The sequence below is a fragment of the Corvus kubaryi genome, unplaced genomic scaffold (assembly GCF_017639235.1).
Source record: "Corvus kubaryi isolate FWS band 111438036 unplaced genomic scaffold, C.kubaryi_AGA036_p1.0 37394, whole genome shotgun sequence".
In the NCBI taxonomy this organism is placed as follows: Eukaryota; Metazoa; Chordata; class Aves; order Passeriformes; family Corvidae; genus Corvus; species Corvus kubaryi.
In genome coordinates, this window is record NW_024581133.1 from 3,232,353 (window position 1) to 3,249,696 (window position 17,344).

Consider the following 17,344-nt stretch of genomic DNA (forward strand, 5'->3'; position numbering starts at 1 on the left):
CTCCACGATCCTGTGAAAATCAGGCTTTCCCGGGCCCGCCCCTCTCGCACCTTTTACTGCAGCACTGTTTATTTTCCACGCCCGCCGTGAGGGCCGCCCCGGCCCCGCCTCCCCCTCGGTTCCGCCCTCTCTGGCCCCGCCCCCGGCCATGGTCACACCCCCGCTCCCGCCAATGGGCGCGGGCGCTGCCCGTGACGCGCCCGCGGCCCCGCCCCGCCCGGCGCTCGGTTTCTGTTTCGCTCCGGGGCCCGTCGTCGCCGCTGCCGCGATGGAGCCGCAGCCCGACAGCCTGGAGGGGTGGGTGGCCGTGCGCGACACCGCCTTCGCCGAGCCTCAGCCGCCGCCGCGGCTCCGCTTCCTCGTGGGCTGGAACGGCGCGGAGGGCGCGTTCGCGGTGACCTGCCACGGGCGGGCCGAAGCGGCGGCGCAGGCCCCGCAGAGCTGGGCCGGGCTCTTCTCGGCGCCGGCCCTGCGCGGCGTCCACCGGCAGCTGTCGGCCGTGTGCCCGCGCCTGGAGCCCGCCTTCCCCGAGCTGCCGCCCGCGCTTCCCGGCGCGGCCGCCGGCGGGCTCTGGGCCGTGCTGTTCCCCGGCGGCGCCGCGCCGGATGAGGCCGAGCTGCAGGAGCTGTGCCGGGCGCTGGAGCTCTACCTGGGCTGGGCCCTGGAGCTCTGCGGCGGCCGCGTGGTGCTGGACGCGCTCTTCGCCGCCGACCGCTGCTGCGACGACGAGTACTTCGAGAGCCTGCACGAGCTCCGCGGGAAGGCCCTGCGCGGCCACCTGGCCCGGGCCAAGGAGGCCCTGCGGCGGGTACGGGCCCCGGGGCCGGGCGCGGGGCGGAGGGGCCCGGGGGCGCGGGGCGGGCCCCGAGAGCTGCGGGGCCGGGGGCTGCCGGGCCACCCCCTGCGGACAGGAGAAGGGACCCCTCGGTGTAGGACCATCTTTATTGTTCGGTGCTGCAGCTCAGCTCTCGGGTGCAGCTGTCTGAGTCTCAGCTCGGCACCCCTCGCTCGCCTGGGAGTTGCATGATGAGCCTGGCAGCCACCGCAGCTGCGGGACCTTCGTCGATCAAGGCAGATTTTCCAGGCTCACGTGAGCAAGGGTGGCCAGGTCACTGATAACAGCTTGGTCGTGGTGTTGTCCAGTGTCCAGATTTGTGCTTACACAAACACTTTTTTATTGTCTGGAAGCCACCAAGTCAACTTTCTGAAGTACTGTCATCGGTCTTTCAAGTGCACCTTTATTAAGGGGGGAATAAGCCACCTCCGGGTGGGCATTCACTGTAAGGCACTGGGGCTCTTACTTAAGCTGCAGGCACTCCTAGAAAAACACATTGCTGAAAACATCCAGCAGTGTTGGGCGATGGGTGGAACAGTAACCGAAGAGGAGAATACAATCATGTGCTCATTTTCTAACCTCCCTGTGAAGGTCTCAGACTACATGTTTGCAGTAATGCTTGCAACTGGGGGATTCCCAGTCTTTTATTAGGACCAAACTTAGCCCTGGTCTTATAACAGTGGTTTGTATTCAAAGAAATTGTGTGTGGGTTTGTTGTTGTTTTTGTTTTTTTGTTTTTTTAGTAAGTGTCAAATTTAGCCCTAATGATTGTATGAAGTAATGATAACGTTAGCACTTTCTTCCTTTGGTACTTGAAGTTTCTTCTTGCTGTAGGTGTGTTACTGGTTTTTTTTCCTCTTCTTGTAAGGCTGAATTCAAGGGGTGGTGTGTAGTAACAGAGTTGCAGTTAGGACATCGGAATGTTGACGAGTTACAGAGACTTCAGGCTAACCAGTGTGTTGCTGCTGTTTCTTGCAGTACCTGTTTACAGTCTCTTTTTTCTGGCAAAGTAAGCTGAAAGGTATTTTATGAAAGTGATCGTGCTTTGGAGGAAAGTTATGACAGCTGACTTCAGCCTTCTGTTTCCTATTGCAGTCTTAACAGCTGTAACAACACTACTTTTTCAGGAAGACACTGTTTTTAAAAACACAGCTTTAGTTTACATGAACATGTACCTTGTTGTATACAAAAGTCAGTGTCTGTCACTGACTGGAACAGTTCACAGCCCAGTTAGAAACACGTTCTAGCCACCACGTTCTTTTGGAAGCAGCATGAGCATGCTCGGCTGTGTGGCCATTGGGGCTTGGTGGTGAAGTACAACTTGGTGCCTCTGGTAGTTACTCTGCAATTTCCAGCTGTATTTTAGATATGGCTAAACACGTTGTAGAGTGGTGTTGTACTTGCAGGCCTAACAGGGACATAAATTCATTATACTGCAGTCTAGACCAAGTTACAAGAGATTCAAGAAATAGACATTAAACCAACCTGAAGTACCAGAGCATCCTTTTTTCCTTTTTACATTCATGTCCTTCACTAATACTTCCCTTTTACTCACTCTAAGCATTCTCCAGGAGCAACATGAGCCTCACTACTTGCTTTTAGAGTGGAAATCAGAGAGTCAGCCTGTTGCATTTGTATTTGGCTTCCATAGTGGGGCAAAAGCAGACTGTGAAATTGCTGCAGGTGGGCCCTAGGTCTCTGTGTGAGCTACCATAAGCTCCTGGGGAGGCCTAAGAGGCTGCCACACTTACGGGATTATCAGAAATGTTGCAGTTCAGATTCTCTTGTTCCCCTGTCTTGCCTGTGCCAGGCCTGCAGACAGGGTGGGTGGGAAATGCCCTTGAGCTGACTTCCACTGATTTTTTTCGGGGGAAGTTCCTCCATATGTGGGAACTCTGCTGTCTTACCCAGACTCAGCTGGCAAGAGCAAAGCTGATGGTTTAATTTCAGTGCTTTCAGTTGCAACACAACCAAGCCTATTCTTTTAATGGTTTTTCTCACTGCTGGTAGCACACACACCCCTCCCATCCCCTTCCCTCTTTACGGAGCTGCAGAGCACACACTGTCCTTCCAGGAAGGTCTGTTTCTCAGTGGAACTTAGCTGTGTTCTCTCAGCCAGCTCACTCTATCCTGGCATGTAGAGCATGCCGTGGTCTCTGCCAGCTGGTGTCAAAGAAAAATCTTTGAAGCTTTGATTGGTGCCGGTAAACAAATGCAATTGAGGGGAAATGCCCAACTTTTTATTTTGTCATAGAAGGAAATAAATAGAGCATAGTGTATCGGAAAGGCAGTAATTCCCTGGAAGAATTATGCCTTATAAAGTGTAATACCATTAGAACTGAGGTTAGAATAAGCTATTATAAATTACACAAATGTTAAAGGAATTTAACTGCAGGGTGTTATCAGAAGTAAATGCCAATCTTTTTTCCTATGCCTGAAGTCAGAAATTCTGGATCCAGAAAGTCATTAGCAGTCATTTAGTAATTGTGGAAGCCGTGCAACAGCTAGTTTAAGAATACCTTGCTTGTCCTTCCAGTACACAGACTTCCCAAGATTCCCATTTATGTTTATAAAAAGCAGCAACCAAATCATCTGCACACAGTTACTAGAATGTTTCTGGTGGGCGCCCTGGGCAGGATGCTCCTTGCAGGCTCCTAATGGAATGTGCAGCAATTAGTGCCTTTAACAGTGTGGTGTTGGAGGTATTTTCAGCTGGGGTGGCTGCAGAATGCCTGGCACAGGGCTCCTGTGCATGAGAAGTCTTGGTTGTGGAAGGACAGGTCCTTCCCACCAGAGCCTGGCAGCAGCATCCAGCACACACGAATGCAAAGCAGCCGTGTCTGATTTACCTTTTATCCCACTAGGTTCTGGAGCAGCATAAAAGTGCTGACACAATGGTGGCTTTGATGAAGGTTTATGAAGAAGAAGATGAGGCTTATCAGGATTTGGTCACCATGGCAACACAATTCTACCAGTATTTACTGCAGCCCTTCAGAGATATGCGAGAGCTGGCGACTCTGTACAAACTGGAAATCCTGGTAAGTCTGCCTTTACAAAGCAAAAGGCCAAGCTATGTAGTGGGGCTTCAGCTGCTCTTGGAGCAGTTTAAGCTCAAATCATGGAACATTCCCTACTTCTGTCTGTACCTGCTTTTTTATCCTCTGCCAAAGCTGCCAATCACCAAACGTGACTGACAAATTCAGAGTTAGGGCAGAGCCACTCAGGATCTTGGAGTCCATGATAAGGGCTTGACTAGAACTGCAGCTGTCTTCCCACCAGTGTCCCCCTTAAAAGCAGAATATTCCCAGGCTCCACCTCCCTGGGGTTTACTCTCTGGGAGGCTGAATTTACAGTGATCTAAGTAGCCTTTGTTGTGCCACCTTCTGTGGGATTAGTTTGTGACACTGAGAATGTCATCTTCCAGGAATGCTGCTGCACCAGATTAACTCAGTTGTGGTGGTAGAGTGGAAGACAAACAAGATCTTCCCACTCAAAGGAGTTTTCTATTACTGCTACCTGCTAGGACTGCAGATTAAAACATATCATTTGTCACTGTGTTCACTTTGTTTTATGTGCATCCTAAACTGGAAGCACATCCTGAAAGTTACAATGCCCCTGGAAATGACAGCCATTTACTATTTTGATTTTCCTTAAATAGTGTGTTAAAATTAAAGTAAGCTGTTAATGCTCTCAAAAAGAGCAGAGCAGTTTTATGTTTAGATTAAGGTGCTTGGGTGCTGAAGGCCTAAACCTGTGACAGTAAAATGCTCAGTGTACTTACTGTTCTGAAAGTTAAAATGGAAATTGGAAAGAATGAGGCAAAGTTTGTATTAAAAAAACCCAACCCTGTAAGGGATATTTGGGCTCATTTGAAATATAATTCTTCTAAAAATATGTTTGAATACTAGGCTTGTACCCCTGTTTCCTTTGTGGACTTGAAAACATTCTCTTATGTTTCTTTTCTGTATCCCTGTCCCTGTGTGGAAGAACTGCCAAACTGAAGAACCTGCTGGTGCAATGTGCTGTCAACACGTGGGGGAAAAATAGAAGAGAACATTGCACGTAGAAGAGGGGGTTTGAGTTACTTTTAGTAACAACTAAAAACACTTGTGTTGGACATGATTTTAAAGATCATAGTTTAAAAATATTTTAAAGTAAATTAATCCAAATGTGAGGTCAGGATTGGGAGACAAAGGTCCTGAATTAGCCTAGAGAATAAGAAATAGGCATGAGCAGTGATTCACTTTGTGACAGGTGAGGGAAAGGTCATGTTTGCCACCATGCTTGAAATGTCTCCAAGTGTAGCATAGTGTGGCTGCACCTCTGTGGAAGCCACACGGTAACTGAGAATTTTGTGTCCTTGCAGAAATCTTTGCAGTATGATAATCTGGGGCCTAGAAGAGTAGCAGCTTTGCAGAAGGATGCTGAAGAATGGACTAAGCGAGCTGAGAGTGCTGTGTGCTCCATTCAGGATATCACTGTGAACTACTTCAAGGAAACTGTAAAGGCTCTGGCAGGTAATCAGAATGATTTACACAAAAGGTTGTGTAAATACCTAACTTAGGTGACTGAGAGCTCTTCTTATCTCTGTGCGGAACCTGAGGTTCGGGTGAGTGTCTGGCTTAAGAAAGAAGCACTTTATTCACTTAAGATTTGTATCTTTTAACCAATTTGGTTTACAGCTTGGATTTGGCTTGCCTGAGACGTCTGGCTGCAAACCTCTGCACAAAATCCATGGGTGCTTTTAATGTTTGGTGTGCAAGCCTCAAGGATTTCAGCATGTGAACAGAGTATGTTGCTGTGCAACTGTTAGGACATGTTTCCATGGTACAGTGAAGTATTTTACTTACATGTCTAAGATCACAAATTCAACCTGGTAATCTTGTATTTTCTAAAGCTTCAGAAATCATTTAATAAGATTCACATTTTTAATACTTCAGAAACACACAAGGGCTATTAGTACACTGCATTTCTCATGTTTTGCTGCCATGTTTTAATCTACAGCAATGCACAAACAGATGGAACAAGATGAGGAGAGATTTGGTAAAACCACCTGGGCATCAGCTTTGCCACGACTAGAAAATCTGAAATATATGTTAGCAAAAGAAACCCTTCAGCATCTGAGAGCAAGAGAGTTGTGCCTGAAACAGAAGAAAACTGGCATTCAGAAACTCGTAAGACCTTACAAAGCCTCCTTTTGGGTCGCTGTCCTTTGAAGGGCTGATCAAAACCTACCAAAATGGTCATGGGAGTAGGCTTTTGAAGTCTTTGTCTATGAAAAAATTTAGATTTTCAGCATGGTTTTAAGTTGTGGAAAATGCATGTCTGCAGTTTTTTAATTGCTCCTGCATGTTTGAGGACGCATAGCAGAGGTTAAGATACATGCTTTTACAGTTCAGGTATTATCTGAGCATTTGGGATATTAACCTTTGAAATTGTTAGGATTTTTAGGGAGATAAAGACCAGATATTATCTTCAGAGGACACTGAAAAATAAAGATACTTATTTACTATTAATCTTTGATGCCATCTAAGTGCTGCTAGGAGTACTTGGTACTCATTTTCCAGGATTAGTGTACTGTACCATATATAATGGTTTTCAGGAGCAGTATTGTTTGTGCAGATTATGATGAAGTCTCTCCTGGTAAACTTAAGGTAAATTTAGGTAAATTAAGGTAAATTTTTATTTAGGTTAATAAGGCCCTCTGCTCCTCTGAGTTTCTGCTCCAAGCCATTTCTAATGCTCTATTGTTTCCATACCAAAGTAGCTGCCAGTTAGACCAGGCTCCTTACAGGCATTTGTGCATCCAGACGTGTTTCATGTGTGCATATTTTGGTACTAATGCTTTTTATTTTCTGTTACAGATGGAGAATCTTGGTGAACAAGAAGAGAACTTGAGTGTAGTGGAGGAGCTGGAAATACAGTATTATGAAACACAGCTGGAATTATATAATGTACAGCTTGAAGTATTGAAACATGAGGAGATGCTGCTTATTGTACAGTTGGACACTATAAAGAGACAGATTAAAGGTGAGAATAAAATATTATTTAAGCACATATTCAGAACACAGGATTGACATAGCTTGCTCTGTTTTCAATTAAAAAAAAATGGATATCACTGCTTGGGTCTTGCTAGTAGAACAGGCTGCTGTAAAACATTAATGCTGTGGCACCATCTGATATTTTGGTTTTTGATTCATTAGACTCTAATTTGATAACACAAGTTTTAAAAAAAAAAAAAGCCACACTGGTTGCTAATCTTGCCAGCAGCTGTGATATGTGCATGCCCTGGTTTAGCATGGAATAATTTGTATTGACAGTGCTTAACTGCTCTAATAGCTGTGCACGGAGACTGTGGATATCGTGAACCTGCTGAAATAGTCCTGTAATTCACCATAATCTGTTCTAATCTAACATGTAGAAATTACCAAATACATCCTGTAATGACAAAAAGAGGTGGTTATAGCTAGAATGGTACCTGAATACTACTATCTTCCAGTTTAAGTGTCTCTTTGTGACATATTTATACCTAATTCAGCACCAGTCCTATTCTTACTTGTGCTTATGAGTTCTCTGTTACCATGTAGACTGTGAAGTAAACATTGCTGCCGCTTGTTACATAACTAAAGTGCCGTAAGTAGTAAAATAAGACACCCAGTGTTGATCAGAACAGTCTTCCATTTTCCAGGAAAACTCCAGTTGGTGAAGGTAGGAGTTAAAACACAGGGAGACATTTGAAAGAGGAAGCTAAATAACAAATGCTAACAGCATAAATTTGATCCTGCAAAGCACCCCTGTGAGTAAGGTGACATGTTTGCATAAGACTGTGAAGGACCCAGCTTGGCTCTGGAGCATTACACTTACTCATAACTAACTCACTGCCTTCAATGGCTTTTAAAATGTCGGTAGCTCTTTAAATGTTTAAATAACTGTGGCAATTTTTGGTTTCTTAAAAAATGCCAAATGCCTTTTTAGAGAAACAGGATGAAGTTGTTTACTATGATACATGTGAAAATCCTGAGGAGCTCAAGGTCATTGAACAGACCATGGGACAACATTACGCTAACTTGTCAGCAATGACGGTGCTGAGGCAGAAGACTAAGCAGTTGGAGACAAAGCGTGGGACTGTCTGTGCAAGGAGAGCCTACCTCAGGAACAAAAAAGTAAATGCAGTCCTGGAGATGTGCATTTTCTTCAGCTAATGTCTTGACTCACAAGGGATGGACAGGAAGCCATTAGGGAAGTTTGGGTGGCGCGTACAAGATAATTCGTGACTCAGTGCCAAGGCCTGCAAGCAGAAAGAGGGGCAGTGGGATTTTAAGCCAGCTTTACACTCTATGGTGTGGTGCAGGTTTGTCTCTGGCTTAGAAAGAGACTACAAACTTACCTGGGTGACCCAGGTGTTCCCCCATCAGCTAGACCTTACCAGAGTCCTGTGGGGCCAGCTGGAGCTTTGCCCTAGCTGCCTTTTCCAAAGCAGCTGCAGTACAGGAGGAGACTGGCCTTCTGTCAAGGAAGCTGCAGTGATAGGACAACCCACACACTGATACTTTATCTTTGAACTGAAGGAAGGGGAAACTTTAACAGCTGCAGTTCTCTCTTCAGCCTCTCAGTTGTGTGCAAAGGGCAGTTTTTCCTTTGTTTCCCATTCAGAGCAGAACGCTAGGAAGACACAAGTTGACTCTCATGAACCTTCTCAGTGAGATGAGTTTACCTTACACCTGCAGTTCTGCTGGGGCAGAGTTTAGGTTCCAGTCTGTCTGACCTTTTATCCCTCAGGAGCCTGGACAAACTGGGAGTTACATTGGAAATGATTTGTGAGCCATCTTTGTCTCTTGCTTGCAACTACTTCCTTGGCACACACTTCTTTTGCTTCTGTTTTCATTCACTTAATTGCTGTCTATTGGTTGTATAACACTGAAGCCAAATGCCACATGATTTGCAAATGCCTGTCCAGCCATGTGGATAATCGCCCTCTGTACAGAGACAAAAAGCGACTCCCAGAGAAAATATTGAAGCCTGCAGCTTCTCTGTGGCACTCTTTGCTAACAGAAAGTACCCTTGCTAGGCATTCATTGTGCTTCCCATACCTTTGCTTCCCTGGCTTTGTAACTTGGGAGCTATGGCAAATAAGGGAGGGGGGGAAAAGTAGCTTTATATTTTTGTAGTGCCCTGCTAGCTTCCTTCTTGCCTTCTTCCTCATGTCTTTGCATGAGCTTATGTCTTCTCTTCTTTTCATCTCCCTTTCTTCTTTTCTTTTTTCTCTTTTTTTTTTTTTAACTAAACTGTAAGACAGAGGGATTGGGTCACATCTGGATACATTTTTGCTGCAGTATGAACAAAAATATGGCTGGTGAGGAGAACATTGGCTTTAGCCATGAAGGAGTCCCACAGACTTCGCCATCAGGGTCTCACAGCTGACACTAGTTGAGCTTAGCCATCTTTCTTGTTGCCGCCTAGCACTCAACTGTGGTTGCTATTTAGTGGCCTGTGCACAGGAGCTAATGGCACAGCTGGTGCACAGGAAATGTGAACTGACTGAGAGTTGCATGAATTCTGCTCTTCTCCCAGGATCAATGTGAAGCGAGCCATCGGCAGAGACTGCAACAGGCAGAAGAGAGCAGAAAACGCTTCCAGCAGCATCACAGCATACAGATAGTGAGTACCAAACAGCAGCCTTGGGCAATCTGGCAGCTGCTTGTTTTCACATACTAAGGCTCAGTTACTTGTGTTTTAATGCAGAAGAGAGACAAACAAAAAGAGGAGGAGAAAAAGAAAAAAGCTTGGATAAGCCAGGAACGTCAGAAAACACTGGAGAGGCTGAAAGCATTCAGGGAGGCAAGTACTGTGAACGACAGTGGTCCTAAATGGTGTCAAAACACATCAGAAAGTAGCCATAGCTCACATGTGAGCGTGGTCCAAATCAGAGATAACCATTTGGATAGCCTAAAGTAGGATTATGTGTAATGAATAAAGAGGATTAAATCTGCTGAAGATACAGTTTCCAGGTGTGGAATCTGTTGCAAAGAATGCAGGTGAGGAAATGGCTTTGAAAGAAATACTTTGTCATTTAAATTTATTGAGGGTTGAATTTTCTGCTCGAATGGGTGAGTGGGACAGGTCTCTGCCTGTGGCTTTTTATGTCATTGGGGTTGATGTTTTGGCCAGTCCAATGGAGATGTGACCTCCTGCCTTATGATTTCTTTTTCAGAAATGTCCGGCTCATGTTGTTCTGAAAACATCTCATCCCCAGCCTCTCAGTCCCAAGTTGCCACGAGGCATCCCTCAGCAGACTGTGGTGCTGTCCCCTCCACCTGCACCGAGTGCAGGGACAGCCCCAGCAGTTCTGCCCCCTGCACCCTCACCGAGAGCAAGGGCAGCTCTCGAGCAGCCACAGAGCATTCTGCTTGTAGAAGACAAAGAACCAAAAGCTTTATGTCAGAATACCCCAGCAGATATCCCTGTCCAGATTTTTGTTACTGATGGGGACACAGAGGAACAAAAGCACAGCGAGGAATTGATGGTCTCTCCATGCTCACCACCTCTTCCTCCACCCCCTCCTCCTTTGCCCCCTCCTCCCCCACCTCCCCCCCTACCTCTCCAGTTAAAAACACCGTCAGCAGCAGAGGATAAACCACTGCCCCTCAGCTCTGATAGCCCCTCAGAAAGCCCTGCACTGCACAAACAGGATGACTCATCCAGGAGGTCTATAAATAATTGCATAGGTAAGTATGCTCACATCAACTGGTGCTTTTTTAATGCATTTCCTGTATTTTTGTGGTCTCCCTCCCTCTGCTTCTGGACAGGAATAATGTGTACTTCTGATCAAGAGAATGAGGCTCCTGGAAAGCTTAGTCTAAGAAAGTATGTATAATAACACCGACCATAGCTCAGGATGTTAAATGAGTAACAATGACTTGTGTGTCCTGTTTGAGACACTTCACAGGGCCCTGATGCTCCAATCAGAAGACCAATGTGGGTAAATTTGTAGCTGTACTAAGGCTACACTTCAGTGTTTATGATTTATGTACTACAGAGCTGGTAATTGGGCTGCTTGTGTTTCTAAGGTGTGCACAGCCTGTGTCCACTTACAATTTGCTTGGTTTCTAAATAAAGGTTTCCTAAGAGAATTCATGCAGAATTCAACCAGGATTTGAAAGGCAGGTGAATAGCTTTGGTGTACATTCCTAGGGAAGAAATTCTGCTCTGTTACACCTTTTCTTTGTTAGCAAGATCATGCAGGTGTAATTGAAGGCTGAACTCGACAATTGAAAGAGTAGTTTGAATGAGAATGGAGCTCAGCAGCCTCCCAAGGCTGCACTGGTTGCATCCTGCTAACAGGCTTATTTTTATCTCTAAGGCAAGTAGATATTTTGACTATGTCAGAGAGATTGATCTAAGTTGGGAGGCAGCAATTTTTTTTGTTGTTTTTCACAGTGGAGCTTACGCTAGAATGAGGAATGTCATTAAACGTGGTACATTCCTTTTCCTTTTCGACTCTTCACAATACATCCAAGCAGCCTTTGTATCCTATCATTTAAGAGGCAAACCAGAGGCAGAAATACCAGGGGAAGTTCAGCGTTTTTCGTTCTTCCGAGCTGTGGGGAAGTACGAGCAGCTGAAGGGCTGAGACACAGTTGAGTTACCATGGCAAACTACTGTGCATGCAGTGCAGACTTCAGTGTGGGATATCCATGGGATAACTCTACTACAGATACTCTTAAGAAGCCTTGATTAGTAACAGGAGTGGTACACCAGAGTAGTCTGATTGCTGTTGCAACAGCCTTGCTGGTAGCTAATATTTACTGCCATTCACAGCCTAACATTGATGTCTTTTCATTATTTTTTGATAAGAAAAGTTATTTTTTGTTTATTGGAGAGATCCGATTAGTTGTTTACACCTATTTCTTGAAGGAAGCCATCATATCAGTAGCCATAATAGTAATTGCTAAATTACTGCCACAGGAACTTACTGAAACAGCTTCATAAACATGTTGGTGTTAGTTATGGGCTACTCATGTCTTTGCACGTGAAAAGTCAGGAGGGGCTTCTTTTATAATTTGTTTGTCTAACTAATCTTTTACCAGGCAGCCCATTTAATTAGTAGCCTTAAGACTCTCTTACTTGTAGGCTTTGTAAGGCAATCTGGTGGATCTTTGCTTGATCCTTTTTATTCTCTGAAGGTAGCACAGGATTTAGCAGAACGTTACATTTCAAGTGGTTGATGTTAATCACATAACCTTGTGTGCACTGCGCATGGCAAAAATATTTCTGGCTGTGAGGCACAGATGGTCTGGCCCTATTGCTGTCCAGGGAAACAGCCTCCCTGTCTGACAGTCTGGAGCAAGCAGCAAAGAATCCAGCAGAAGGAGTAAAACACAAATTAGTGTGTATTAGGAGGACTAGTGGAAGCTCTCAGTATGGTGTCCTTCATGGTCTGAAGTTCAGAAACATACACCTGGGATCTAAATCATGTAAAATAGGAATTGTTTTCTAAGTCCATACAGAAAAGAGCTGCCTGCATAGGGCCTGATCTGGCTCCCAATGACTTCAGTGGTGCACTTTCAAGCCCTTCTACTCAAATCCTTTCATTTTTCTCTTGGCTGAGCAAAAATGCAATTGACAGTCTCAGCAGGCTTCTGGGCAAGCTAGGAGGGATGGTGGATTGTTTATAACACAGAATGCAAGAGATTTTTTTGGTTCAGTGAAATGTTTTTGAAAGCCCATAAAGTTGTAATGAAAAAGAGCATTGTCCTTTGTGTATAATTTCTTCCTTAGAGCACAACCTTGTATAATGATGAAGAAGCACTGGATTCTCAATTCAAGATACAAAAGCTTTAACTGCTTTTTAAAAGCAGTTCCAGAGCCTGCTGTTGCAGAGCTTGAAAGAGTCTGTGCCAGAACAGACCATTCTTTTTCCTGTCGCTAGCAAAGGTTAAAGGAAGAGCCCTGAACACTTGGGTAGGGCTTCATACCTCTTAAGTGTGATTGTCTCATTCATTCTTCTGGTAACAGTAGATTTATCTGTTGCAGGTTCCATGGATGAAGTTTTGGCTTCTCTGAAGCGCAGCGAAGTTCACCTTCGCAAGGTGGAGCAGCCAAACCCCTACGCCTCCGTGAAGGACAACATCCTCTCTGCCATAAGGCAAGGAGTTAAACTGAGGAAGGTGACTCAAGATACTGAGAGGGATGTCAGTAAAGGATCCCCTAATGAGCTAGAGAGAAGCATTAAGGCAGCCATGCAGCGAATTAAGAAAGTGTCTGCTGATTCTGAAGAAGAGGAGGACAATGATCAGAATAATGGAGAATGGGACAGCTAACCTGCATAGCAGAGTTACTGACTGCAACAGAGCATGTGCCTCGTTTTGCTCATTGTATGAGACTGTCCCTTTCAAAATGAAAGAACTGTGTGATTGTGTGTGGTGTTCTCATAGTCCAAAATGTCTTGTAAAGTAAAAGAATCCTGTTGATTTTCTGTAGGAGTTACAGATTCATATTTTTGCATGAGAAATCATACTCCAAATTATGCTTGCACTAATAGGTGTTCTGGCTCAACCATGTAGTGTTTCCACCACATCTGAAGATAGCTAAAATGCTGGATTGAAACATACATTATTTAGATTGTTACTACAGTAGGTAATGCTATCACAACGAAGTTTAAGGAGTGAAAAAATAACTGATAATCTCTTTTGTCAGATAAAAGTAAAGCAAATCTCTTGTGACAGAGGCAGACCAGAAAATTTAGCATGATCTGAAATCTTTCATTCTTACCTCCATTGTCCAGAAAATTCTTAAGCATTTTGCTTGTCTAATACAGCTCACTCTCAAATAACTACATGGATACTTTATTTATCATCATGTTAGAAGGTGTGCCCTTGTGGATGGCTTCGTAATGCTGATTGGGAAAATCAGGTTCAAGTTTGAAATAAACACTACTGCAGTAATTACTGAAAAGTTTATTTCTTTAGCTGAAAGATTAAGTATAGAGAACTTTTAGATGGTAGATGTTTTTCGTACATCTACATTTACAAAGACCTGTTGACATGAAAGAAAGAGCCAAAATATTTCTACAATATTTTTCAGGATTTAGTCCTGTAATGCAGGGCAGCATTTTTCCGCTGAGAACTTCAATACATGTTTATAGCTACTCTCATGAATTTAAATTACCTGATGGCCTTAAAAATGGCAGGTATTTACATTGTGCCTGGAAGCTGACTATTTCAAAATTCAGCTACATTGAATTTAGAGACTGTTGCTATTTTGGGTAGATAGTGGCAAAAATTATTCAACTTATTTTTTTGAAGTTTATACTGACCCTTAATAAAATATATCTTGACAGAAGAAGTGGATTCAGCGTGCTGTCATTTTAGAATGCTGCTGTGAACAGAGCATTATTTATACCATGTACCCTGGGCTTTGATAGTAAGTGGCAGCCATACAGCAACTGCACTCTCACTAATGGTGTATGTAAATGCCCTTATTTTCTCAAATATTTATGAATTGTAATTTGGTAACAAAATTGAAAATACAGTGTTTCAGTTCCCTGTTTTACTGTAGAGCAGCAGATCTTTTTGTGTTTAATCAGCACAGTAAATATGTATGCAGCAATTTTCATGCGAGAAGCAGAAGCAGCAGCTGGGGCTTCATTTTTTACTGTTCAAGCACCCTACTGCTCTTTGGATGTGAGAAAAAACAACCTTTCTTTGTCCACTGCTATCAAACCAAACAGGGACAAAAGGAACATCAGCACAGGTCAGGTCTCAACTCTCCCAAGGAGCTACCTGTGGAGGGGAGCTGGGCACGATGGCAGTGTGCCCACAGCACCCTGCTGCCCCCTGCGTGGGGCTGGGCATGAGGGAGCAGGGCACAATCCACCCCAGATACTGAGCACTTGCCAGAGACAAAATCTTGGTCCTGTGAAAGCAAAGATTTCTTCCCCAGGGATACCCTGGGCAGAAGGGGTGCTCAGCCCTGGGGTGGTGCTGGGGCTGAGAGCTCTCCCAGGCCCTGCCCTTTAGTGCTGCAGTTATTTAAAGCTGAATAAGGGGTGCAGAGGCTTGGCTGCCTCCCCCTGGCTGCTGCCTCCTGCCAAATGGCAGCACAGAGCCCTTTACTGGTTTGTGTTGTTGCTAACTGCAGTGCTAGGAAGTTGAACACAGCATTAAGTATGCAGAGAATTAAGTGAGTTGCAATTTCTCCAGCAAATCTTAGGGCTTTTGTGTGTTTAACAGCAGCACTTTTAGTCAGGAGAGGCCATCTGAGAATCAGCACCACTGGATGGTGATTTCTCCTGCTTAAGGGTTCCTTTTGTAACCATGTCTGAGGCTCATCTGGGTCTGATCTCATGTGTTCAACAGAGCTCTACATCCCAGGCTGAAAAATATCCTTAAAGCCCATTGAGAAACTGCTGAACCCACCTGTTTTCTGAAGCCCAGTTTGTTTGCTGGACAGCCAACGGGCCTGCTCTGTGGAAAATGTGCTGCTACAATTTTCTGGTTGGTCTAGAAGATTTCACCTCTATTAAGTAATCCTCACTGCCTGGTTCACTACCAAAATTTAATGGATCCTACTCAGCAGAGTAGCTGCTGGATGACCAATTCTCCTGGATGTCGGAAGCATGGCCAAGGTAAACACCAAAAGCACTGGCATTAGCCTAAAGAGAAGAAGGTGAGAGAGCAGTTTTCAAATACATAAGAGGCTGCTGCAAAGAGGAGGGAAGTAATTTGTTCTGCGTGTTCACAGGGAGATAAGGGGCTTAAATTACAGCTGAAATGATTCAGGGTAATACAGTGGAGCAGAGAGTTGCAGGGACAGATTGCCTGGAAAGGTGGTGGAGTTTCTGTCACTGAAAATCTTTGTAAGCCGGTCAGATAAACACCCCGGGGCGCTGCTGGTATTGCTGACTGCTGTGGCAGGGAGAGGTTTGCAGCCCATGCCCAGCTGAGCCAGGTGAGCTCGGTGTCCTGCTGCCTTGAGGCTCAGTTTGCTCTGCAGGGAAAGCCATAGCTTGTTTTCTGAGAGATGCCCAAATGTAAGAACACTCAAAAAAAACGTTCTAAGCTGCCCTCAGATTTTTTTTTCTGTCTCTCCGTGATCATGACCACACTGGGCTGTGGAGGGGAGGGTGGATAGGAAATAGCCCCAGTGCCACAGGTTGATGAGGCACTCGAGAAAACCACCTGCAAGTGCCAAAAGGAGAGAGGCCTTAATGTGGATTTGAGCCCAGGCTTCAGCAGATGCCTTCTCAGCTCAGTATGTTTGGTGCAGCTGCTGGAGCCATGCACTGTCAGCAAAGTGCAAGGGCTGATGGACAAAATGGGACAAAGTGGACTGGTGGGTTGGCTTCTTGATGACCAGTTCTACCAGACCAGATTAATATTAACCTGCAAAAATGCTGGGACACCTTTTTGACATTAAATACCCTTCTCATACTACCTCACTCTGGCCTAGAAAATGAATCCCTCGGTGGGAATGGTCTGCCCTAATTGTCCATCTGCAGAAAACTGAATTTTTAAACTGAAAAAAACACAGTTGTCTGGCTTTAAAGAGTTAATAATGCACAGATTTGCTGGAAATCCTGGTCATGAGGTAAAGAGATCGATTTCTATAAAACAGTATCACTGTGGCTTGTGATCTTTCTAACTATGATGAGGGAAGTCCAGACAGCAGCTGCCAGTATTTTTAGGGAGGTTTAAAGTTAATGTATTCAAAGACTACTTGGTCTGACTAAAAGAACTTCACTTTGCAGCACTAGTGCTTTGATCACAGCAAGAGAAGAGTTGTGGCAGCAGTGCTGGGGCACAGAGCATCTGGTAGTGCCAGTGCAGCCATGGATTTGTCAGCATTTCTGTCGACATGCTGCTTTTTGGGATTTATGAAGCTTCTCCATAGCCAACCCCCCAGTTCAGTGCACAGGGCTGGCCCACAAGCTGAATACTGACTTTTTTTTCTGCAAAATGTCACTGGATCAAGCAAATCAAGTCTGTGTGTGTACACTTTGAAGTGACCCAGACTTACAGGGGCTTGAGCAAGTGTGTCACATCGTGCACCTGTGGGACTGTGGGGACTGTGGAATAGGCCTGAATATAAGGCTTTGAAGCAGCAAAGGTTTGCACGGCAGCACCCATGATCCATCCTTCAATCACTTCCTTCTTTTATCTCTTAAAATAAACAGAAGCACATGTACACCAGGACACCAGGAGGAAGAGGGACAAAGAGGATGAGTATGAAGGCATTCATTAGGACTAACAAGAAAGCTGGGAAATGCTTCTCTTTTCAGTCTTCCTCTATGAAGCAGTTGGTAGATAAGAGTGTGCACCCTTTGGAGAAAATGAGACTTAAGGCTATGCATGCCCTCCCTCAAAAAACATGGATTTAATTCCAAAAGCTCCTGTATCTCCATCCGAGAGCACATCTGCACTCTACACACCATAATAGCCTGATATTGGTAGGAAAGGGGGAAACATCATTTCAACTAAACCCATGGTGATGATAAAAGGTGAATGGTAT

General features: G+C 44.8%; 1 protein-coding gene across 1 annotated transcript; it reads left to right on the forward strand.

Moving 5' to 3' along the window:
• Positions 1-133: 133 nt before the first annotated feature.
• On the forward strand, positions 134-14,176 carry WHAMM (WASP homolog associated with actin, golgi membranes and microtubules). Its single transcript, XM_042039293.1, has 10 exons — positions 134-808; positions 3,700-3,873; positions 5,202-5,352; positions 5,840-6,009; positions 6,700-6,865; positions 7,811-7,998; positions 9,407-9,493; positions 9,578-9,673; positions 10,047-10,560; positions 12,869-14,176. The coding sequence occupies exons 1-10, from the start codon at positions 149-151 to the stop codon at positions 13,153-13,155; spliced, it is 2,493 nt and encodes an 830-aa protein (XP_041895227.1). The 5' UTR covers positions 134-148; the 3' UTR covers positions 13,156-14,176.
• Positions 14,177-17,344: the final 3,168 nt, after the last annotated feature.